General features: G+C 34.9%; 1 protein-coding gene across 7 annotated transcripts in view; it reads right to left on the minus strand.

Moving 5' to 3' along the window:
* Positions 1-26,195, minus strand: part of LOC109088960 (leucine-rich repeat-containing protein 7-like) — a 108,850-nt gene that overhangs the window by 48,383 nt on the left and 34,272 nt on the right. For 2 of the 7 annotated variants that reach the window (XM_042758312.1, XM_042758309.1), the window contains exon 1: positions 21,161-21,824. The exons of 1 other annotated variant lie outside the window; for it this stretch is intronic. In XM_042758312.1, coding sequence (XP_042614246.1) covers positions 21,161-21,185 — 25 coding nt within the window. In that variant the 5' untranslated portion in view covers positions 21,186-21,824. Of the gene's footprint in view, positions 1-21,160; positions 21,842-26,195 lie in introns of those variants that run through there. 4 more of the 7 variants (XM_042758310.1, XM_042758314.1, XM_042758313.1 and 1 more) reach the window with 4 other exon arrangements.

Here is a 26,195-nt window from a genome sequence, read left to right on the forward strand (position 1 = left end):
AATATTGTAACTCTTTACAATAAGGTTCCATTTATTAACATTAGTTAACATGAACTAGAAATGAAAAACTTTAAGCCAGTTACTAATCTTAATGTTAATTTCAACATTTACTAATACGTTATTAAAATCAAAAGCTATCTGTTAATATTATTTAATGGACCTACTGTAAGCTTACATGAACTACTGTAACAATGAACTGAACATCATTAATAGATTATTGAAAGATTAATAAATACTGTAGCAAATGTATTGCTTGTTAGTTAATGATAGTTAATGCACTAACGTAAAATAATGGGACCTTAATGTAAACTGTTACCTTAGCGTATGAAGTTCCTCATATGGGTCAATACAAACTTCAATACAAACTTTCTTCTATAAGAATGCATGAACATGTCACTTCCTCTCACTGATGACATCCTCTTGAGAGGTGCTGCATAGTAGATAAACCAATAAGCAAGAATGATCCAAGAAGAAGGAAGAGTTACAGGACAGGTGACACTATAATCAAATGAATCGGATGAAAATAGACTAAATGTCTGGAGGGAGGCATAATTATTTCACAAGACCACTCCAAAAACATGCAATATTACTTTAGACTGCTGTATCTGCTTTATCTGGTCTCCTTACAGGCTTAAGATCTAACATCCTTCCATCTGAATGACCACTTCATGTCGAGAACTCTCAGCCACCATCTGAAAGGAAAAACAACAACGTTTCCGCAGGGATCGTGGGATAGCTAAACATCGACTTCGAGATAACAGGTTTTCTTTTAGGAGATGTGCTTGGGGAGAGAGATGATTGGTACTGATAAGATAAAGTCATGTTAACCCACAAGAAAATAAAAATGTCTCAGATAAGATAGAAGATATTTCTCATCTGATTCACTTGTATGTGAACTCTAACTATTTGTATGGATCCTATGGGTCCTTCTTCAATGCCCTCATTTTGGATCCTGGGAACTGATAATGCTAACCCAGCAAATCCAAAAGGTTTTTACAACTTTTCACAATGTTGTATGGTGTGTGGTTGCAAATAGGTAATGTTGTAATACAACGTTTTTAAAAAAATTATACATTTTTAAATAAAAAAAATAAGTAATCAAAATAAAATGTTTTGGAAACATTGTGAAAATACCTATCTGGTATGTTTTCTTTAAGTAGTCAAAAAAAAAAAAAAAATGGAAACAAAACTAGATCAATCTGCAACTTTTGTAGATGTTTTATTCAGGTGTTAAAATACTGTAATCTGCACATTGGTACATAAGATGTTTAAAAAACGTAAAAAAATACCAACATACAACCATGCCAAATCTCCTATGGTATGTTCTGTTTGTGTAAAAATATCAGTAAAATAGTTTAAAGAGAGTTTAAAGCAGCAGATGAGCATGCGCTTGGAATAAACAGACGATATGCAGCTGCATCTCTGCACTGGGAACACTTGGTATACAGCAACATACAGAGGGGTCCAACATAATTCAAAACATCAGCAAATACTGGGGAAAAAAATGTATCACAGTTTCCAAAAAATTATTAAGCAGTACAACTGGTTTCAACATTGATAATAATAAGAAATGTTTCTAAAGCACAAAATCAGAATGATTTCTGAAGGATCATGTGACACTAAAGACTGGCGTAAAGGCTGCCAAAAATTCAGCTTTGTCCTCAAAGGAAGAAATTGCATTTTAAAGTATATTAAAATAGAAAACAGCTATTTTAAAAAAATGCAGACTTGTTGAGCACAAGAGACTTCTTTCAAAAACAGCCCTAAATTTGTGAAAGGTAGTATACAGTATATACTAGGGGGGTAACGGTTCAAATTACTCACGGTTCAGTTTGTATCACGGTTTTAGAGTCAAAGTTTCGTTCCGGCCCGGTATGTGCTATGTTTAGGGAAAAAATGCACTATACTGTCAAAAAAAAAAAAAAAAAAAAAAACTAACTACAAGCAACCGCACAAATAAATAACATAGAGCAAAGATACAAATAAAATAAACAGTGCTTTTCAGGGTTTTTAGGTAGGTCTAACATTAGTTTTAAGGTACAGAAATCGAAGCAATCAAATGTAAAATAAAACTGCATATTTGACTGTATAAATCAAAGATTAATCCTTATTAAAATTACAAAAGCTATTCAGTCCGGAGCAGTGAGTGATTTCCTTGATTTTTTGTTGTTTAATTAACATTAAAAACTTTAAGACAATGCACGGATCCAGTACACTGATACTGTGCATTCAACCAACTATCTAGGATACTCACCAAAATGGGTATGTTGACATAATTTTTGTGTGAATTTGTCTATTCAAGCAACCATTCAAGAACTCAATATTTGTGCGCTCTCTGAGACGCAGGTTTGGTGCTTCGTATGAGCACACACACAAATCTCACTGTGCGCGTGAGTTCGCATTGGGTCTTCTGGCTCTTGAATGTTCAAAACTGCCAAGGCTTAAGTAAGTTTAGTTTAAACAGATAGCAATGTTTACTGTTCAGGTCGCACATGCACTATCAACACCCGGGTGATGACAGCATAAATGACTGGTCATATTCCAGCATACGGCACTCGCATTGAACAAAGTTTACAAAGAGTGACTGGTTTGTCTAATTATTTTTTTTCCATTGCTGTTGTTGTAATGCAGTGGTTCCCAATCCTGATCCTGGAGAACCCCCAACACTGCACGTTTTTGTTGTCTCTCTTATCTGACGCACACATTTGAGGTCTTGGAGTCTTCACTAATGAACCGATGAATCAGGTGTGTTTGAATAGGGTGATATCTAAAATGTGCAGTGTTGGAGGTTCTACAGGACCAGGATTGGGAACCACTGTTGTAATGTATTGTGAAGTCAGAATGCGTATCCATTGACAGAAACATACATAAGCAGACCTCTGTCTGTTTTATGTGATGTTATTTTTAACAAGTCATATTACAGATGCATTGTCAGATTTAAACCTGGTCCTGGAGAACACCCAACACTGCACATTTTTGTTGTCTCTCTTATCTGACACACACAGTTGAGGTCTTGGAGTCTTCACTGAACCGTGGGTGAAGAACGGTATGGTTCGATTTTTTACCGAGAACCGTTTCACTCCTAGTATATACCTGAATTTAAAGCAAAGATATTTCGTCACCTTGTAATTATAAGGTTCTATATGCCATTTTTGTCAAAATTTAGTTATTCACATATTAATATTCTGTGACAACTTCGGCTGCATTTAGAATTGGCATTAACATGTGACCTGTATCCAGATGTTGTCCACATACACATTGAAAAGACAAATGTAAACATACTTAGGAATGTTTTACGTTCAGCATGTCCTGGTAAAGAGGAAGTCGAGGACGCAATGTGATCGGATCTTAGTGTAACGTAAATGCAATCCAGCCATCATATCTGCATTCGCAGGTCAATGTCACACAAAACCCCGCCTCCTCTCTAAAGAGGAGTCACTTGTCACTAAGTCACTTGATGTTGTCAAGTGCAAACACGCCGTGTCCTGATTGTTAATGTAAATGCAGCCTTATTTAAATTATGTGATGTTTTTTTTTTTTTGTACACAAGTTGTGTACATTTTGGGACTGATGTATGAAATAGACTTCATCCCCATATCCCATATCACTATATGGAATGCAAAAACTTTGAAGCTCAATATCTCGAAACTGCTCAGAATGCAGATAGAACCGGTGACGATTTGTTCTTCCTGCCTGAGCAAAATGTATAATTTGCTAATTTGAATAACTGGCTGGTCAAAACAAACCCCTTCATTACGCATGGACTTGCAGATGTAAAATACATATGCATATGTTTTCGGCAACATGATAAACTTAATTTAATTTATATTTATTATTCAAGTATACAAAAAGTACAACTCGTTGATCAGTCACAACAAATTGTTTGTGTACTGATTGTAGTTTCCAGAATACTGTGCTTTACCAAAGCACCATATAATATCAAAAATACAAACATATTTGAAAAAAAAAAACAAGTATTGTATAGATGTATGTGAAAACTTGATACTTAATATCATCTGTTTATTTGAACGTTCCTCTGAATACAGAACATTTTTTTCATTAAGTGCATTTGAAGCACCTTCCTCTCATTATTGGGATTATTATTCCTCCGGAGGAAATGTTTGGTTGATTGCTACATTAGACAAATTAATTACTGTAATCATCCACTGTTTCTTGTGTTTGCCAGTTTGCTGTGGGTACACACATGCCACAAGTCGGGTAATGAGAGCACCCTCAACTCTGGTTCATGGGAAAAATGGAGAGCAGGATCTATTATCTGAGAGAATATTATTGTCTTTTATTGGGGTGATCATACTGTACAAGCCTTTTTTCCCTGACATTTCCAAGCTGAGATTTTTAAATTGCCCAAAATGTCTGGGTTTTGGCTTTGTTTTCCTATTATTTTCATACTTGCTGAAAGTAATGATGAAAAGTAGTTTAACCAACAGCGTTCAGGGATTGTACATAATCAACTAGTTGTGACGTGTGATAAGGTGGTTTCTACAGAGAACAGTCAAAGCAATACAAATACACAAAAATATAATGTAATTTGAGGCAATTTAGAAATCCTGGCCAGGACATGTCCAGGAAAAAGAGGATGTACAGTATGTTCACCCTATCTTTTAATTTCTAAAATGAAAAGTAAAGCATGTTAAACTCTAAAAGAATGAAAAGCAGTATTAAGGCAGCCCCCTGACGACAAAGACAGTAATAATAATAATAAATCAACATCAAGATTTTAGTTTACAGTGTGAATGCAGAGATGACAAAGTGGAGGGCAATCGTATGACCTGTAACTGGTCACCATTTACTTTTTTAAAAGGTTTTCATTTTTTTAAATCAAATTTTCCTAAATTATTTTATTTTAAATTCTCCTGCGGTGATACATTTCTTCCAATTCAAGTATTTTGTGCAGTCTCAGTTCATAAACTGAGAGACTGCACAGAATACCTATACTTTTGAAGATCATAAAAGCTGGCTAAAAAAAGCAAAATCCATTTTTAAATCATGTATTGCATGTCACACCACAGGAAATGCCAACTTTCTAAAAGAATTTCATGTCAACTATCCATTAGCTCAAAAACAACAGCTCTGGATGTTTCATCCAACAATTCAGCACTGTTGCAGTTTTAAAGACACAAAAAATATGGAATAAATAAAATAAGATACCAAAACCTCTACATAATCAAATAATAAATTACTTATTGTTGTTCACATAAAACTGAGGCCAAGCTATATTGTGATTACATTTACAATACAGCAGCATCTCAAGTGTCTTCTTGCTTTTATAAAACAGCAAAAATATTAAGGACAAAAAATTTCATTCAAATATTATTTTATCACCTGCTATTCTTACACCAGAAACGGTCTCTGACATAACAGCACATTGCTATGCAACATAAAATAACGATCCACCATGTGAGCCACACAGTGATCTGGTAAACAGGTCAAAGCTGTTGAATCGTGGAATATAATACGGCTGGATCACTGTACTGACCAATCAGCATTCACAACCAGAACTATCCATTTAATGACTTAAAATCCAACACAGAGCAACATTTGCATCCAATAGGAAAGCCAGCAGCAGAGTACATACACAAGCAAAGTCTTGAGCGATTACACCGAGTAGCCAGATCTGCCCAGGGTGCTATGGAAACTGCATGACGCAAGAGCTGCTTCTGCAAAGGCGAGAGGACACATTCACAAGTTCCCAACTCCGCTCTAGCAAAATGGCTTAATTTCTGTCTTTCAGTCGGCTCACATAAAGACATCTCCAATAATTCACTCTCATTCCCGTGGAGGATAGCTCTAATGACTTTGGTGAAGCCAGGCTGCATAATACAAGATCTACAGAGAGCGGAGGTGCCCCAAGATGAAATGCTATCAGTGTAGTCCTCAGCTGGTGATTGAGTTTACATTAACCCTGCCATAGAGACTTTAACATCTCTTCTGTTTTATAAACGTTATTCATTTGACTGAAGCAAGGAGGAAAGGCACTCTTAAAGGGAATAAAAGAAGAGTATTGTATGGACATTAAAAATGCATGTATATCTAACAACTGCATTCTCAGGGCCAGCCTGACACATATTGTTCATAATAGCTGAAAACTGTTTCCTAGGAAACCATCTCTAGAAGCTGAAATGTATTTCTTTACAATAATTTCACACATTCTTCTCACAGTCAGTAATATGATCCACATATAAAGGTCAAAGTTATTATAACTTTCAATGTTGAAAATATGAAGTTTATAGGTATATATGAGGGTAAAACAGCCAAGAGTTGTTCTTTGTTGTCTTTGTAACAGGCTACCAGGAAACTTCAGGCTATAAATATCAGTCTATATTTATACGAAGTTTAAAGGAATGCCTGATAGCTAAATTGTATTTATATAGTTTTTTAATCTTTCTAGTAATAAGCTGCATTACAAGACAGGCATTTTTCAAACCTGCTTGAGCTTCCTGTTCTTCTATTTTCATATTTGTTGTGCTTTATGTATGTGTGCTGATCAATGTTTATGTGTGAATTAATGTAATCTTTTCATCATATAAAGCGATCGTGTCTCTTCAGAAGCCTTCGATTAAACTTGTTTGATATGGATTTTATTTTTATGGATCTCTTTATGGACTTTTTGAAGCATCAGTGTTGTAGTGGAATGGACTTTCAGTGGAGAGACAGAAATCTCAATTTCTGTCATGATTATATTCAGTTTAGTTCCGTTCCTGTCATGTCTGTTATGAACTCTCATTAGTTACAGTGGTTTTTGATTAGTTAATCCTTCCTGTTTCGTTCCCTCATTTACCATGTGTGTATTTATACTCCTTATTTGAGTCTCTTCATTGTTGGTGATTAGCTTATGTTATGTGTTGTACCAAATCAGTATTCTCAGTAAAGTCTGTTTGGAAGTATGCATCTCTGTTTGCTGTCCTCAGTCCTCGACAACCCTTGACAGTTTCATTAAAATGATCTTTAATTGTTTTGAAGATGAAAAATGGGTTTATTGGTTATGAATGACATGTGGGTGAGGAATAGATGACAGAATTTCCATTTTAGAGTGAACTAAATAAAATAAAAAAATACATCACAATGTGAATTCAAATAAAACACTACTTACACTGTTGTCCAACACTATGTTTTCAAAGTAATTTAATTAACAACAGAAGTAAACAGCTCTAAACTGTTCAAATACTGAATTCACAGTTTAGTCTGAATATCTTTAAAAAAAAACTTTTAATGTAAGAAGAAACTACTAAATTTAAAGTAAAAATCCTGGAAATTTGTGCACTTTTTAACTAAAACTACCATTTTTTTTTCTTATTAAAATAAAGCATTTGCTCTGTTCCAGAGCTGTGTGTGTGAGTCTGTGGGTTCTGTTATTGTGGGTGAGTCTGACATTGATCTCGTGGGAGTCCTGCCTCAGGTCAGTTAAGCTCAAGGGGGAAACAGAGGATTCTATGAGCACATCTGCACATCAGGACAGATAACTACTCCCCGAGATGTCTGCACTATTGTAGATCCTCAATATGTCAGGGTATTTATAAGAACAGGAAGTATATTTTATTGTTTTAATAAAATCATGACCAGAATTTTATGTTCCAAAGCCAATTTTGCTGATATTGCTACAATTTCATCTGCATGCAGTAACAGCATACTTCTATTTTCATTGATCTTCATACCATTTGTAATGAAATTACAGAGCAATACCACTCGTATGTATAGAGTTCCTGGCATAGATGTAGAAAACACATGCACAAAAAGTAATATGATTTTGTCAGATTATACATCCAAAAAGGTATATTTCAGCATACAAAAAATAAAAAGTGAAAGAATTCTGCCATTCAGATTTGATTGTGAGATGAATCACAAAACTGACAATGAATGTATGGGTCATAATGAAGTTAAGAAGGACAGAATTATTGAACTTCTTCATAGTCCCTAAATAAATAAATAAATCTTTCAAGACTAAGCTTTTCATGTGTCTCTGATCAGATTAAAGGGATCGTTCAGCCAAAAATTTACTGACCCTATGCCTACATCCTACGTCCACCGCTGGAACGCCACTTTCTTGTGAACACGTGTAAGATATTTAGTGGGAGCTAGAGATTACGGTTTATAACATTTTAAATATGGATATTTTTCTTACACAAGCACATCACTTTGCTTCAAAAGATCTTTATTAACCCCCCGAGCTGTGTGGAGCACTTTTTATGATGGATGGATGCACTTTTCTTGGGCTTTAAAATCACGACCACCATACTGCCAGGACAATTTTTTAATATAACTCCAATTGTATTCGTCTGAAAGAAGAAAGTCATATATACCTAGGATGAGTAAATCATGTGGTAATTTTCATTTTTGGGTGAACTATCCCTTTAAGATTTTAAAACGACAGTTAAAAAAAAATCTGTCATCAATTACTCTCTTTCATGTCATTCCAAACCCATAAAATTTGGTTAATCTTCAAAACACAATTTTTTTTTTTAAACCTGAGAGGTTTCTGTCCCTCCATTGAAAGTCCAGGTAGCTGAAACTTAGAAGATTCAAAAAGGTCACAAAGAAGTCATAGGAATCGAGTAGATTATAAAAGCAGATTTAATTTAGGCCTATTTATAGCACACCAACTGAATCACAATCACACAATATGAAGACACGCCAGTCTGTGACTGGAAGGTTAAAAAAAAAAATCAGGTACACTGTGTATTTTAAATCATTACACAAAATGACAACAAAGGCAAAATGGCAGCTAGAAAGAAAGGCACATGTGGGCTGTGCATTTTAATAGGGCACAATATGTTATCATTGGCATTATAATTTGCCAGCAATGTACACAAAGTGTCATTCTCTCATGACATGCACCAAAATAATGAGATAAAGGGCCAGCTTTCAATGGAACAGCAGGTAACAGAAATGGATTTGCATATTTGTCCTGGACAGACTTGCTGAGAAAGTACGGTGTTGCTTTTGAAAGGCTGAAGGTCAATCACATGCTTTAACAAAGCATAGCAAATACAGTCAAGGAAAGTGGATTGATTTTAAAAACAGTATCCTGTAGAGACATCTGTCACAAGCATTCATGGCTAAATTGGCTGATGAAACATGAATCTTCTGTGTCTGATGGTAGGCATTATAAGTCAAGCATACTGAAGCCACAAATGCTCATAACCTCTCCATGCGCTGTCAGAGACATTGTTGAACCGCTCCAAAAAAGGACACGACTGTTTGGACATAACTGCTATGATGACCAGGCAACCTGCTTTCTGTCCACTTGGCTCTGCCCCATTTCTCCTTCTCAATGATCAAGACTGCTCAAGATCAGCCTCACTGCTGCCTCAGCATGAGGCACGGCTATTTGGCAGTAACTGCGGCTTTCTCCAATAATCAGAGGCAGAAGACATGCAGGAAAACAAATATGCCCCTGGGATTTTCAAAGCTATCCGTCCCGAAGCAGAGCAAATAGAGAGCCACGGCTTTAAATTCAGGATCAATTAATGATCCACTGGCAAGGCATCAATTTCTTGGATTTTCTTTTTCATTACAAATCGAAATCAATAATGGTAAAGCATACTCTTTTGAATTAAATGTACTTCTACAGGGCTATATTTTAAACAGCTGTATCTCTAGGGATTTTAGTGTGAATGATTTGGTTAACAACGCTCTTGTATTTACCAATATTTGCATGCTCTTTTTGAGGTCTTTCTCTGAATGTTTGTTTTTTTAAAACCTCGGTCAATGATCTGTGGCACTAAATGTAATTTAATTCCTCACTATCGCATGATCTTTCAGAAATCATTTTGATATGCTGATTTAGTGCTCAAGAAACATTTTTTATTAGCATTAATGATGAAAACAGTTATGCTACTTAATATTTTTATGGAACCCGATGCATGAATTTCAGAAGAGTTCTAAATAACAGCATTTATTTGAAATATATATTTTTGTAACAATGTTACGTTATGAGTAAATAATACTGTTAATAGTTTTGAAAATACTGAATAATGAAATTTATACAACACTTTAAAACTAAAATTAATTGAAAATTAGGGAACACTTTAGAATAGGGAACACTTATTTACTATTAACTATGACTTTTCCCTCAATAAATTCCTAATTTGCTGCTTATTAATAGATAGTAAGGTAGTTGTTAAGTTTAGGTATTGGGTAGAATTAGTCCTGTAGAATAATGCATTAATATGTGCTTAATTAGTACTAATAAATGGCTAATATTCTAGTAATATGCATACTAATAAGCAAATAGTTAAAAGACCCTAAAATAAAGTTACCAAAATTTATATTAATTAACTATTAACTAACTAATATTAATACTAATGATAAAAAGACTGACATAAATACCAATACTAATAATTGATTTCTTTAAAAAAATTTACTGACTTTTGAATGGTAGTGTAAATAATGAAAGATAATGAGGATCCAAAATTGTGTAAAAATTCCCAAAAAGTTTCATAAACTTAGTCTGTACAACTAATGCATGTTTTCCAAAACAACTCGAGAGCTTTGTGATGAACAGATCAAAAATTTAAAGTTGTTATATAGCTAATATAGCTTATTTAATAATCTAAAGTGAAATTAGTTTTGGACCCAAAACAGCACAGCTTTGTCCCATAAAGTTAAAACACTCTGGCGTAACTATCCTGAAGATTTATTAGACACAATGACAGTGATAAAAGAGCCATTCGTGCTGCCAAACACCAAGAGAATATGCACAAAACTCAAAGTTTGGGCTAAGCAATGTAGATATGGGTATTTTAGGTCACCTTGATGGAAGGGAGTCCTAGCTGCCTATGTAGATCTTGGGGCCCAAGGACAGTTGCACTAATGGAGACAGATCCAGGACACAAGACAGTAGAGAGAGAGCTTTTTTTAGACAAGACAGAAAGGAAATAGAACAGGTAGCTCACCCTTGGAATCCTGCATCTTTCTTGCTTTCCCTCAAGAGTCTGAGAATGGCATCTTTTTTGTGATTCATAGAAAAACAGTGAGTTTGGAATAGAACGAGGGTGAGTAAATAACACCAGAATTTTCATTTTGAGGAAATATTCCTTTAAGACAAGTTATTTTTGTAATAACTGCTGCTTCTAATACAATGAAAGTGAAATGTAGTGTGACATGCCATTGTGTGGATGCAAAAACAGAGGCAGAAATAGCATAATCTCGTTTAGGCAGCAGCATCCATGTTAAACTACAATGGTCTTGATACGGGAAAGAATCAGAATGCCACAGGCTCAGGCCTGATAAGCAAACAACATTCACGCTGGTGGCTTATAAGTCATCAACCCAGCACTGTAAGTCTGTTTACAAGTACAGTAATCTCACTAGCATTATACAACACTGTGACATGGGCCTACCAGTGATATTGGAAGTCGTTCGCAAGCTGATAGAGGGTGACAACTATTAATTTCCCACTTTGTGCAGTATTCATGAAATTCAAAAGAAAAACAAGTTCCTAAACACCCCAGTAAAAACTAATTAAATGGTAAGCTGATTGCAATGACTTTCTTGTGCCGAGTTAATGGACCATGTGCACTAGCAGTGAATTGAGAGATTCCATGAGCCCTCTGTGCAAGCACAGGCTGGAGATAATGGAAAGCAGTAAAGTTTTAAAATGCTTTGCTGGAAAACTCCCAATAGGCAGCACCTACCACCATTTGTAAAATTACAATCTGAAAAATAACAAAGATATCCTTAAAATTTGCTCCATGGTATCTTTTAGATGAACAGATCTGAAGTAGAAAGTACACCTTAAAGTCCACATGAAATCAAAGTTGACCCTAATTACTTTCTTAAATTATGGTCCTCACCTTTTTGTGACGATATTGGTTCATGTCTTTCCATAAATGTAATTAAAAAAAAAAAAAAAAATCAAGTCCCACTCTACATTTTGTCTTGATTATTTTGTTTCACATTGACTTTAAGCTCTAGTTGCTACGTTAGATTGAATAAGAACAGTCTGCAAAGATGTCTTGCATTTGGAGCTTACTCACAATTCATTAATTCCTCCCTAGCTTCCAGCATTATGTCACTGACCTTATCACTCTCATCTATTATTAAAACCTGAGCTTAAGCAAGGTACTAATGTTACTTCATAAGATAATGCAATAAAGTGTTTGCCATTTCTAATAATGATAATATGCTATCTAATGCTGCTCTGCTAGTATGATATTTTGTTATTTTGTTTCTTAGTGGTGCTCATAACAGAAGTGCATGTGGCCATTGTGACCCTAGTAAAAAAATTCTATGCCATAATTTATTTAAAACACATTTATTTCATACTAAGTATACTTCCATAAACATATTTATTGACATATCACTCAAGACAAACTGATATAAAATTATATAAAAACTTTTTTCTTTATTGCACAATGCACATTTCTTAAGATTATGCCTTAAATGCATTTTAATATCACTATTAATAAGGATTGTATGATCTCTGTTTAATATCAGTCTTTAAATGCAAGATATTTAAAGTGTACCTTAAGTATACTTGCAATAATTCCATTTTAGCACAATCAAATATACAGTACATAAGTATATCTTCCTAGCACTAGTTTTGCAAAAATTAAAGTGCATTAAGCACAAAATTAGTTTTGTGACTTTAAAGTATACCTCTTTAGCATACCAAAAGTACAATTGCCGGGTATTTTTATTAGGCAAATATATTTTAGTACAGTATATATTTCTCACTATAGGGGAGATATTGTCTCTTAGTGATAAATGTTTTTACATTTGTTGCTATTATTCTCATCCAAATTATAGGGGTGGTCCGCCTCTTTCCCTTAGTATCATCTTTGCAAGAAATTAATGATTATTTTTATGTTTGTCACATATAGTCAAAAAACTATGGATTGTACTTATATAGTCAAGTGAACAAGATTCTAAAATGAATCTAGAATCTAAAATGTGTGTCATAGTACTAATGTTCCACTTCTAAAATCCTTTCTCATAACACAAAGGATCTAAAAAATGTACACTAATCACAACTGAACATCAAACAGTACTGTAAGCAAAGTACTGGCCAGCAATCAAAGACAAGTCTATGTAATTAGGATCCCACGCATGACACAGTGAGCCATAAGACTACGACCCAAGTAACGGAATGATGCACTGCATGTGAAATCTCCATTTGTATGGTCTTATACATGAAAGAGTAATCCCTTCTGACTCTCCGCACTAAACTGACTTAGTACCGAGTCATGTGGTCACAGGCCTACATATGGGAAAATGGGAATTTCTTGTTCTTTATTGTGTTGAGGCTGATACAAGAAGGCAATGCCAAAGGAAAACTTCCCATCTTAAGGTAGCAGAAAAGGATATTAATGCTTCCATGTAAAATACAGCTGTATATACTGTACACAGCCAGAAACAGTTTGAGATAGCTTTGTATGAGGAAAAACTGTGAGAAACATAAAATATTATAAGGCATTTTCTATTAATAAAAAAAAAAATCTGTGAATACAAATTATAAAAATAATGAAACCCAATTTGTAAACATATTAAATATTTCTCATGAATTGAAGAAAAATATTTACAATTTTAAATATTTAATTAATGAAATATAAATTCAACAGATTATGTCAAACTCAAGGCATTGTTGTATGAGTATGTACATATGTGTCAGCAAGAATTCAATTCAACAAACGCAAACACAGACTGAGATGCTCTTAAGCATAACCACAAAGACCGTGTACTTCATCTGGAAAGTTTAAATGGTTGAATTAAAAGGTGTTTAAATGAAGTGCATTAAAGTCCACAGGCGGCAGCAGCCCATGCATGGATTTATCACATCATATATTATTTCTTAGGCACATTTAACAGTGACCTACTTATTTCTGATTGCTTCAGTATTAGAGAAGAGAAAAAGTGTGAGGCTACTTCAAGTGGAGCTTCATTTAACAAGCTACACACTCACCTTAAGTAAAATAAAATGTTTTACAATGCTACCGAAGTACAGGCTCATATCAGTCGAGCAGTGCATTAGAAGTAACTTTAATGAAGATGAAAATACTAAGTAGGAATGGACATTTTTATAGAAAACTTAATAAAAAAGGATCCATGCTTTCTTTCTTTTTTCACCAAAACATTGAATTCATGCACATATATATAAATGTGTGTGTGTGTGTGTGTGTGTGTGTGTGTGTGTGTGTGTGTGTGTGTGTGTGTGTGTGTGTGTGTGTGTGTGTGTGTGTGTTCTCAAATGGCAAAACAGAATGCAATATGTACGTCTTAAGTAATGACATTCTTACATTTAGTGAAACAGTCAGCAACTGCTGAAATTATGATACAGCGTCAATGCAAAAGTTTTTGAGAGCAATGTTGTTTGTGATTATTAGTAAAAAGAAAAGTAATATCACTTATTTAATTTAAAAAGTAGTTGATCTACAGAAGTCATAATGGAATGAACGAAAAATGAATAAAAAGAGTATTCACAGCAAAATCCACATCTCCTGCCAGAAATTGAATAAAAGCCCTCAGGTGCAGCCTAACTTCAGCACGGAGAAGGCTTAGCACCATCCATCCATACTTGAAAACTAACAGAAACCATCTTTGAATGCTTCTTTTATAAGATCTCAATTGTATTGTGCTCTGTCAAGTCACCAAGAGCTAATGCACTGATCAAAGCAGAGGGAAAAAATCATCTTTAAAAAAAGTCACATTTGATTATTGCAATAAAGAGACAACATCCTGCCAGTCCAACATCCTTTTTTTAGGCAAATGTAAAAAAAATCACTTTTTTTATCTTTATGCACTTAAATATTTTTGTGTGTGTGTGTGTGTGTCTATCAGCAGACTGTTTAGTCTGTACCTAACTTGGCATTTTGATTCTGATGAGGCCCTATGGGCTTTCTTTCCTGCGTGAGAGACTGCTGGGTTTCTCTAATCTCAGAGAATGTTACGCTATAGGAATGTTAAATGTTTTTTAGCCGCATGCCGCATGGCAAAGACCAGCCTAAAGTGCACACAACTAAACTGCTTTATTATAACATAACTCTTAAAACATTAACAATGATACATGTTCTTTCAAATATTTTAAAAATTCAGATAAAGTGGGCCTAATGACTGTGGTCTGATTTACCTGATTTCACCTCATTGCTGCTGCTAATGAAAACAGCTAATAAATTACAATATTTAAATGATTATTTACTGATATGTTCATATGTGATTTGCAATACAATACAGCTTAAACAGGTGTTTGATGGTCCTACATTAATTGTTTCTAAACGCACAACTGTACAAACCAGCTTGCAGCAAAGTGCTGGGGTGTAACATTATCTCTGTTTGTGCAGTTTGCACCTGTGCTCTTCTAATGCAAATGCTCTGCAATTCCTCTTAATCACATCTGGTTGTTCCTAATGTGACAATATGAACTGTAGAAATGTTTAGTCAGGTAACCTAAATGGGAACAATAAAAAAAAACTGTTTATGGCAAATGTGCACTACAATTTAACTCCTCTATTGACAATTGTAGTTTAAATTAAAATTAGAATGACTTTTATATTTTTAGTTGCCGGTGATTATCAAGCCAGAGTGGATATAATATTAAAATGTTATATATATTAATAATATTTTCACATGTAATACATTATTACAATTCTGAATGTTACATTCATATAACAATAAATGCCCATACAGTATAAACAAATAGAATAACAAAACAATAGCGATGACACAATGTTCGCAATCTGTAATACGTGAAGGGCCAAAGTAAACTGTGGGGTAACCACAAGGATCGATTAACGCTTGTCTGGGACAAGTAGTTATTTTAAAGGGGCAAGTGAGAGAGAATTTTACTTGCCCGACCAGACAAAAAGCCTGATTAATACGTCAATAACAAAAATAACTAGGGAAGCACTGAAACTTGGCCGCCAAAATTTTTTGTGCAAGAGTGATTGTGATTTTATTGCATTCAGTGTAAATGGTGACTGATAATGTATTTATATAATGATAATGTACAGTAATAATGAGACTCATGCAGAAACCAAAACAAATGAGCGCAACAGCACTCACAGAAAGTTATAGATGCATACTGCGATATGTGATATGTAGTGGACGGCAGTTGATGACTGGAAAGCTTCATCTTGATTTCATCAGGTTTTGTGGACAACAAAGGACACCTTTTGTCTTCAGATAAAATAACACTACCTCTTGTGGGTAACATTAACATACAGTAACTCCTGCTCAGGAACTGCTTTGTCTCCCTTACTCTTATCAAAGTATGAATGATCGTAAATCCCCCTTACAGGAGAAACAAGTTCTGCACATCTTCACATACATCCCCACAAAATGGACACAAAAGTGAATAAACCTTCTTCAATCCCATTTATAGAACTGTATATAATACATATTTTTTTTTATTTGTAATGCGCTTTTCTTAAACCCAAATCGCTATATACTTAATGAGTGCTGCGGGTGATACAACAATGTATGCAACCTTACCTATTAAGGTATATACTGTATATATGAATGCATGGGTCAATGTTCAGCATTACCAATTGATGTTTGGTCTTCATATTTTCAGCACAATGAGGTAAGATTTCTTATTGTTAAGACTGCAATTACCTCTGCTGTTGTGCTTCGCATTCTACTGCAGGAATAGAAGGCCCTGCCCCACATGCACATTCAGCTATATAGTTCTCACCATGGTCATGGTTGCTGAGCCTTGTATGTTTATTCTCTAAAGCACAGAGTCCGTTGATTGCTGCATTATGGCTTCAGCAGCTCTATAGCCCCTGAACTCATGTTTGTTTCGTTATCAGGACATACTAACAGAATTTGCTGTTTTTATATATGTTTGCTTTTCTATAGGACTCGCAAATGGCATTAAGCAAATCAGGTTTCAGTATTCTAAGGAGAAATGTGTTTCCCCAATGTGTCAGCATAGCTGTCCACAACATCTCGTTCCCTTCTCAGGGAACCGAGGTTATGATCAGTAAACGGGGTGTTTTTGCTCAATTTCGCAAAATAATTTTGAAAGTTTAAATTTCGAAAAAAAGTTCCAATCAAAGCCACAGCAGAACGGTTTGGTGTCTCCCAGCAACACGCAGCGGTGTTTCGTTACTGAATGAATCCACATTTTTGAACAAATCGAGTGAGTCAATGATTCAGTAACCCATTCATTAAGACAGTGCCATCATCACTTGCCTTGTTTCTGAATGAATGCGCCATTTGAATAAATTGGTTGAATGAATGACTAAATGACTCATTCATTAAAACAGTAATTTGCCGCCACCTACTTGTGGTTTGGTTTCATATTTAAATGTAACATTGCATTTCCCCAACATTTCTTATTTGTATGTTCAAAAAATTATTTAAAACATTAGTCTTATAAAATTATTTATGCATTTTTGCAATTTTGCAGTGTAAATGCATTTATGGCACCTCAGCTTCATCAAACAGTCTGTGTAAATACATGTATTGCCATTTCAGATGCAGCTTCTGTTTTTCCAGGAGTGTGTTGATACTAATTTCATTTGAATGGTAACACCTCCACAACCAGTTTCTTATTATTCTAACTAAATTAATTCAAACAGTGTAAGAATTTGATGTGAAAGATGACACATTTAATAAGGTTAGGGAAAATTACCATTTATAATTTAAACAGTGGGAAATGAGATCTGTTTTATTTATATGCTGTCAATTATAGTTATTAGAAAGAAAATCGGAATCAGCAAAAATTGGCATCAGCAAGTCACACTTACAAAAAAATTGGAAATTGGAAATCGGAATCGGCCAAGAGAAGTGCATCTCTACAAAAAAACATCCAGTTACGTTGAAAAAAACTTTGGTTATACACCAAACAGTTTTGACAGCAAAGCTCTAAACCTCAGGAGACTAGTATAATTAATATGTGAGTGGGAAAGAAATGTTGCGTCATGTCCTTAGACATACTGCTAATGGAGTGAACTGTGTTTCTTTCTTGTCACTGCCTACAGGCCTGTGAATGGTTTCTGACAATGTTACATTAAACCTCAAGCAAAACATTAAAGACTGAAAGAACTGATGCTATGTAGGTCAATATAAAGCCCATTTAGCTAATAAAGCCTATTACCATAAAGATTTACTATTACAGAAATCATAAAGGAGTGACAGGGTCAGTTTGAGGAATATAATAAAAGCAAATTACAATTTTCTAAGGACATCTAGCTCCTGAATACTAGCTCCTGGACGTATCTTATAAAGCCACTTCTATGCTTGATGTAATGGTAGCCTGAAGCTGTGAAAATAGTCCTCATTGTAAGAAACCCTTAGAAAGCAGAACAGGACACAGTGTACTATAATGCACCTTAATGGTAAATGGAAGTAGTGGGCTACAGACCACTGGACTAAACTCTGGGCAACATGAAGAAAAGCATTAGTCCTACTTGTGTTGCACTAGCATACAAAGAGCAAAACATCTAAGGATAGTAATATTGCATAAAATGTTTCATCTTGTATTCTTTCAAAATCAGATATCAGTATCATCAGTATCATAACATATTCCAGAAATACAGAGATAATCATTCAGCTTCAGACAAGCTATAAACAAAAGAAAAATTGTACAAAAATGAAAAATAAAATATTATTAGGGACAGGTTACACACTTTTTTTTAATAAATGAAATGAATTAGAATTATTCTAAAAATTATTTCAGCTAGTTACCAAGGCAACATTTCTTATTTTCATTTCAAACGAATAAAACCTATACAGACCTTCCAGTGGGCAACTGATGTTGAAAAGACATCAAACTGACATAATATTGATTTGATTCAAATTGAACATCAAACATACTGGCCTACACATGCATTAAACCAATATATTTACAAGAAAGAAATGGATTGAATTTAACATGGCCCTAGTGAACCACCAACAATACTCAAAAGAACTAAAACCTTTTTAATTTTTAATAACAACTTCTGCATGTCCCCATAAGCTTCCATGCTTTGATCAAGCATACATAATTAAATTATTCAAGCACAGGGGCTGGTGAGTATTCCCCGCAGTCTCAATTTTGTACTTGATCATTCTGAGTTAATACTTCAAAGTCTAATTTCATGGATTTTGAATAAAAATTTGAGTTCATCCAAAATGTGACTTTGACGTCAAATGTTACTACTTGACTGTTTCTTAATGACAACACAGCTTATGATTGGCAGAATCTTTACAAGAACTAACAGAACGTTTGAAATCATATTCTTTTTTGAAAAGTCCTGTCACAATAGTAACAATTGAGATCTATTCATATAAGACATACCATAGCAGGTACAAGGCCGAATTCAGACACATAAACCCAGCTGCAGCACAAGCTGATCCTATTCTGCTGACTATTTGTCTTTAGAAGATAGCTGCATTGAAGGCATCTTCCTTGAAAATCTTAGAAATCATATATATATATATATATATATGCAGACAGTGGTTGGCACTTGGCAGCAGGACAGTCCGTATCAGTGCCCTTGGCGATAGCCTCCATCCCCCCTGCTCTCTCCAAGCTCTTGGAACAGATCCAACAAGTCTTCAAACTCCCTCCCCTGCTAGCAAAGGGCTATTTATCTCCTGACAGCCACAAGACCCATCATACAAACATCTCTCCACCGGCCATGCCACACAGCTTTTCTTCAGCCGTCATGCCTGCTATGCTCCTATTTCTCTGGCAGAACGAGGCACTGCGACCCCTAATCTGCTTACACCTGTCCAGCAATTTATCTGCGGCATACATACCTTCTCAGAATATGGCAGCTTAGCATGTAAGCGGTAATAGCATTGTCTTTCAGAGCAGACTGAGAAACTACATTCACAGCAGTTATGCTAAGAAATATCTGCTTAAATGTTCCAGGAACTGCAGGATGATGGACATAACATCATTGCCAAGGTTAACTAATAAAATAACTCTTAACAATGAGTGTTTTGTGACGTATAGGATAAATTGTGGCAATAAGGGAAATTACAAGAAGAATGGCACACAAGAATAAATAGGTGGTTTTAGTAAGCTGGTTTTACTCAAGATTAACATGAGATTGGCAGAAACTGTGTGAGTTATGTCCCCTTTAATGAGGTCACAGTATGATGATTTAATGCAGTGATCATATGAAGAAGAGTAATGCAATTTTGGGATGTGACATCACATTTTTTGTACAGTATCAGAAGGTACAATATAGAATATTATGGCAGAATGTCATATCCACAAGTTTTCACAGCACTTTTCTGTATCATGCTGAATAAAGAAATATAAAGACTGTGAGAAATCCCTTGACTACATGTCAAGCTCTAAATCACTTTACTAAATACCAGGCTACTGAGTCGTGATGAGATGCTATAGGTATCATACAAAACTAACTTAACCTCTACAAGTAAAGCTGCAGTGAATCTGTAAAACATTTTAGAGGGGTATACTGTAAGAGCAGTCAGGCAAATCAATTTAAAAGGCAAAGTAAGAGGCAGTTTTGAATTTATTGTCTCTCAAAACACTAGATACCAACTGACACCACCCCAGCACTTAAACACCTGTTTGTCACTATGCACTGCAACACCATTCTAAGGTCACTGCGTACAATGACAAAAGACTGAATTTGACAAAATCTGCCAAATTCAAATTTTAACTAGTTTGATATAAGTTTTACATTTTGTGAGAATCCCTGGAGCGGGAGTAAAACCACTAAATTGATTGATAGTTTGTAAGAGGAGGAAGATTTGTTACAAATAAGTTTTTTATACAATATATGAAACAGGCTAAATGAAATGCTTATTTTGAATTTGTTCCTGAGAAAAGCATCTTAGGCTACTATCTCAAAAGAATAATATTTCAGCCCCTCCTGGATCCTGTGGCCTCATCAACTTTTTTAAAGAAATAAATTGTATATCTTTTTAAATTTAAATATTTGTATTTATTTTTAAAAGGGTGTTTTAGGGAAATATACCCAATAATAATCAAAACAGCTTTATATTAATTTCTTTAAAACTAATTGTGTTGCTCTAATATTCAATAAACATATTGTTTTTTTAATTAATTAATTAATGAATTATTTCAATCTACATTCACTTTGTAAGCAGAAACCAACACATTTATACTGGGGGGCCTTTAGATTGTTGTAACCTAAGTGAATATTACCCGATATTAGCTACCAGTTACACCACCATTTCAATATTAGCATTAAAACGACTTGGTATGGTTACTTACACTGAAGCGTTGAGTAATTGTCCATTAGACTTATTTCTACAGATCGTTTGGTACTCCAGCAGTAATCCCAGGACGGATCTGGTGCTGAGACACGAGTCACATCACACGACGGTTCGGTCTGTCCTCCGCTCCAGCGTTTCCCTTACATCAATGCAGCACTGAACAGACATAATGCGCTGTGCACTGACAAACTGCTCTACTGGTGTCTTACTGAGATGATGCAAAAAATAGGAATTATGTTCCAAAGCATTTAGGAATAGAATGTGTGTTGAGCCATGTCCTCCTGTTAATGTGGAGGAATGGAAATTCAAGTTCATTGCCAACGATTAAATCGTATCTGCTTCTCTCGTTACGCATATTCAGTGAAGCTCATAGACGGCTCTGTCATGACAAGTGACATGTCGCGACGGGATAGAGTCTGTAGCTACGGCCCGCACGTTTCTTCTTGTATTCTATCCATCTTGTCCTTTATTTCTGTTTGACGGGTCAAAATCCGACGCGGTAAAACAGCGGATCCAGTCCCTCAGGCTCACACGACCGCAGCGCGAGACTCTGTCCCCGGTACCGGAGAGGAGGATCATCAGTGGGGGTGATCGGAAGAGAGGAGAGAGGAGTGGTCTGAAAGAGAGAGAGAGCGCACGGAGGAGAGAGGGAAACAGAGAAAGAGAGGAAAACCGGTATGACGTGACTCCGGTACTCGCAAACGACACTATTGCGCCCATCTGCTCATTGTTTTTTTGTTAATTACAAATTTTAATAATTTTAATGTGTTTTCTTTTTGAATATATTTGATGTAATTTATATATATATATATATATATATATATATATATATATATATATATATATATATATATATATATATATATATATATATATATATTATATATTTTATTTTTTTGTTTTATTTTTTTTTAAGATGTCACTCACTACTCACTACCACTGCAAAACTTTACCATGCGAACTAAATAAACCAAGATTTACAACAAACTAAATACACCATTAAAACTTTAATTTGTTAGCCACAAAACTTTGTAGTCCATTCTTAGATGATACTGACCATGTTTACATGCATGTTAGATAAAGTGCCAACAATTCATAAAACTATTTCCACATAAGCTATATTTTTTAAGAGTTGCTACTCTGTGACGACAGGCTCCTCTCCATCCTGAACTTCAGACAGTCGACTTGTGTTATTGTTCTCATCTGAGCTATTTTGCAAATTGGGTCCAGAACAATCCAGAACTTCAGCAAGACTTCGGACTCTGGTGGCTCACCATAATATTTTTACCTTACATGCAGAAGGAAAGCAACCTGTGTAACATTCTTGAAGCTCTCAGTTTCCTTCAGCAATGAAAAGCTTTACATTCTCAGTCGTTTTTGGTCAAGCGGCAGTTTGGTCTGTTTATTTTCGTCTGTCTTCTCATTAGCCTACTTTTAGGACATTTGGCTGTGTAATCCTTTGTTGGCAGATGAGAAATAACGAACATTTTCACATCCTTCCAACAAGAAAATTGTTCCATGTTCAAGTCGCTCTCAGCTTTCGGTTTCCCATATATGGACTGAATGATGTGAACATGCATAATGACTGACATGCAAAAAGTGCCTCAAAAGCCTTGTGATTGGCTAAGCAAAGAATATGACTGGCCACTTTTTATTTTACTTATGATTGGCGTGATCTCTCAGTGGTTATTTCTGAGATTACTTTCAAGGATCATTTTCTACATATTTTTTCTACATATTATTCCATAAAACATACTTGTTCTGGTCATGTAGAACTATGCAATTTCTTAATTTTGGACCATAATTAAAGCATCTTGTTAATTCTTGTTTACAGCAGACTGGCAAATTGTAGGCCAATTTAATGAAATGGTTGTGATAGTCTTGTCTTGCATATTGTGACATACCAAAGTGAACCACGTTTTAAATCACGTATTTACATGACCATATAGTCTGAGTTAAAAAGAATGAGAATAACAGCCCAATCCCTAATTCAGACAGCCTACCTAAATCCCATTTTTTGTTACACTAAAGTCACCTTCAGGATACAACACCAGACTAAAGCGTTAATGAGATTCTAATTTGCACTGCATATGTCCCACAAACAATATACTGTTTTTTTTCCCATCTGTATTTATACTTGTATTTATTCTACTTATGCTGTGTTCAACTTATTATAAGTTGTCTGACATAAAGGTCTATTGATATTGTTAGCTAAAAATGTTATGACCTCCCTTGTTACACTGTTGGTATGGAGGGATCTATATGTCGTTCTTGTCTTATACATCATTTCAATTATAAGAACAACAATAAACATCAGTTGATCCAAAGATAAGCAAATTCACTGTCATTGTGATGATTAGAGTTTGATTAGAATCAACTTCAGTTATTAACTGGTAAAACCAAGAAACCAAAAGTGTTCTTCAGGATCATTACCTTTTCAGTTCATCAAGTCCACCAAATTATTATTTTTGACTATTACCATAATGTCTAATCCACTCTGCATCTTATTTTAGCCAAGAAACCTCAACTTAAACTGACACCTTCGAATGTAGAGACAATACATGAATTATTGGGAAACATGTTTAGAATGATGTTTCTTTAAAGCCAGTGAGGCACAGCTTTCCCAAATCATAACATGTAATTTATCATCTGAGTAATGTATTATGCTCAGCAAATAATTAGTTAAATATTTGTTCAGCTCTTCAGAAAAATCTAAATAAAATTTTACTTATTTTATACATTTGTCCACTGGATAAAAAATGTCCTGATAGTACCTTGAATCTTGAACTGTGAACTTGTGAAAGTGCATTTGAGAGTAACCTTCCTGATTTTGAAATGATTTCTTCTAAAATTAATTTTAATTTGGTTTGCCCTCCATGCTTTCAATCAAGGACTTCCGTTACATTTTCCTCTTACAAGTCCACATACAATATATGAATCTATTCTGAATATATATATATATATATATATATATATAGATATATATATATATATATATATATATATATATATGTATATATACATATATACAGGTGCATCTCAATAAATTAGAATGTCGTGGAAAAGTTTATTTATTTCAGTAATTCAACTCAAATTGTGAAACTCATGTATTAAATTCAATGCACAGACTGAAGTAGTTTAAGTCTTTGGTTCTTTTAATTGTGATAATTTTGGCTCACATTTAACAAAAACCCACCAATTCACTATCTCAACATATTAGAATATGGTGACATGCCAACCAGCTAATCAACTCAAAACACCTCAGTTTGGTTCACTAGGCTACGCAATCATGGAGAAGACAGCTGATCTGACAGTTGTCCAGAAGACAATCATTGACACCCTTCACAAGGAGGGTAAGCCACAAACATTCATTGCCAAAGAAGCTGGCTGTTCACAGAGTGCTGTATCCAAGTATGTTAACAGAAAGTTGAGTGGAAGGAAAAAGTGAGGAAGAAAAAGATGCACAACCAACCGAGAGAACCACAGCCTTATGAGGATTGTCAAGCAAAACTGATTCAAGAATTTGAGTGAACTTCACAAGGAATGCACTGAGGCTGGGGTCAAGGCATCAAGAGCCACCACACACAGACGTTGGCTACAGTTGTCGTATTCCTCTTGTTAAGCCACTTCTGAACCACAGACAACGTCAGAGGCGTCTTACCTGGGCGAAGGAGAAGAAGAACTGGACTGTTGCCCAGTGGTCCAAAGTCCTCTTTTCAGATGAGAGCAAGTTTTATATTTCATTTGGAAACCAAGGTCCAAGAGTCTGGAGGAAGGGTGGAGAAGCTCATAGCCCAAGTTGCTTGAAGTCCAGTGTTATGTTTCTACAGTCTGTGATGATTTGGGGTGCGATGTCATCTGCTGGTGTTGGTCCATTGTGTTTTTAAAAACCAAAGTCACTGCACCCGTTTACCAAGAAATTTTGGAGCACTTCATGCAGATGCTGATTTCATTTTCCAGCAGGATTTGGCACCTGCCCACAATGCCAAAAGCACCAAAAGTTGGTTAAATGACCATGTTGGTGTGCTTGACTGGCCAGCAAACTCACCAGACCTGAACCCCATAGAGAATCTATGGGGTATTGTCAAGAGGAAAATGAGAAACAAGTCACCCAAAAACACAGATGAGCTGAAGGCCACTGTCAAAGAAACCTGGGCTTCCATACAGCAGTGCCAAAACTGATCACCTCCATGCCATGCCGAATTGAGGCAGTAATTAAAGCAAAAGGAGCCCCTACCAAGTATTGAGTACATGAACAGCAAATGAACATACTTTCCAGAAGGCCAACAATTCACTAAAAGTTTTTTTTTTTATTGGTCTTATGAAGTATTCTTATTTGTTGAGATAGTGAATTGGTGGGTTAAATAGTGAATTAAATGTAGCCAAAATCATCACAATTGAAAGAACCAAAGACTTAAACTACTTCAGTCTGTGCGCACTGAATTTATTTAATACATGAGTTTCACAATTTGAGTTGAATTACTGAAATTAATGAACTTTTCCACGACATTCTAATTTATTGAGATGCACCTGTATATATATATATATATATATATATATATATATATATATATATATATATATATATATATATATGAAGACAGTCTTATGATTGTTCTGTGGTCTAACTACCTAAAAAAATAACAAAGTGCCATTCTTATGTACTTGCTTTGAAAGCAAAGACAATTTTCTTTAACATTCCTTTATGTTCTAAAGGTCATGACATTACTCAGACAGGGAATTGCTCAAGTGTACAGTAAAAACAGATTTTATAAGATAATACTTGATGCATGTCGATTAGCAGGATAATGTTTGCAGAACAACATTTTGTCCTTCCAATGTCATACTAGTAATGTATACTATGGGTACAGGTCACAATAATAATAAAAAAAAATTCTATCATTAACCCTCATGTTGTTCCAAACCTCTATAAACTTCATTCTTCTGTAGAACATAAAAGAAGATTTTCTGAAGAATGCTGTGAACCAAACAACATTGGAGCCCTTTGATTTCTATTGTATATATAAAACATT

Source organism: Cyprinus carpio, chromosome A6, assembly GCF_018340385.1.
Source record: "Cyprinus carpio isolate SPL01 chromosome A6, ASM1834038v1, whole genome shotgun sequence".
NCBI classification, from domain to species: Eukaryota; Metazoa; Chordata; class Actinopteri; order Cypriniformes; family Cyprinidae; genus Cyprinus; species Cyprinus carpio.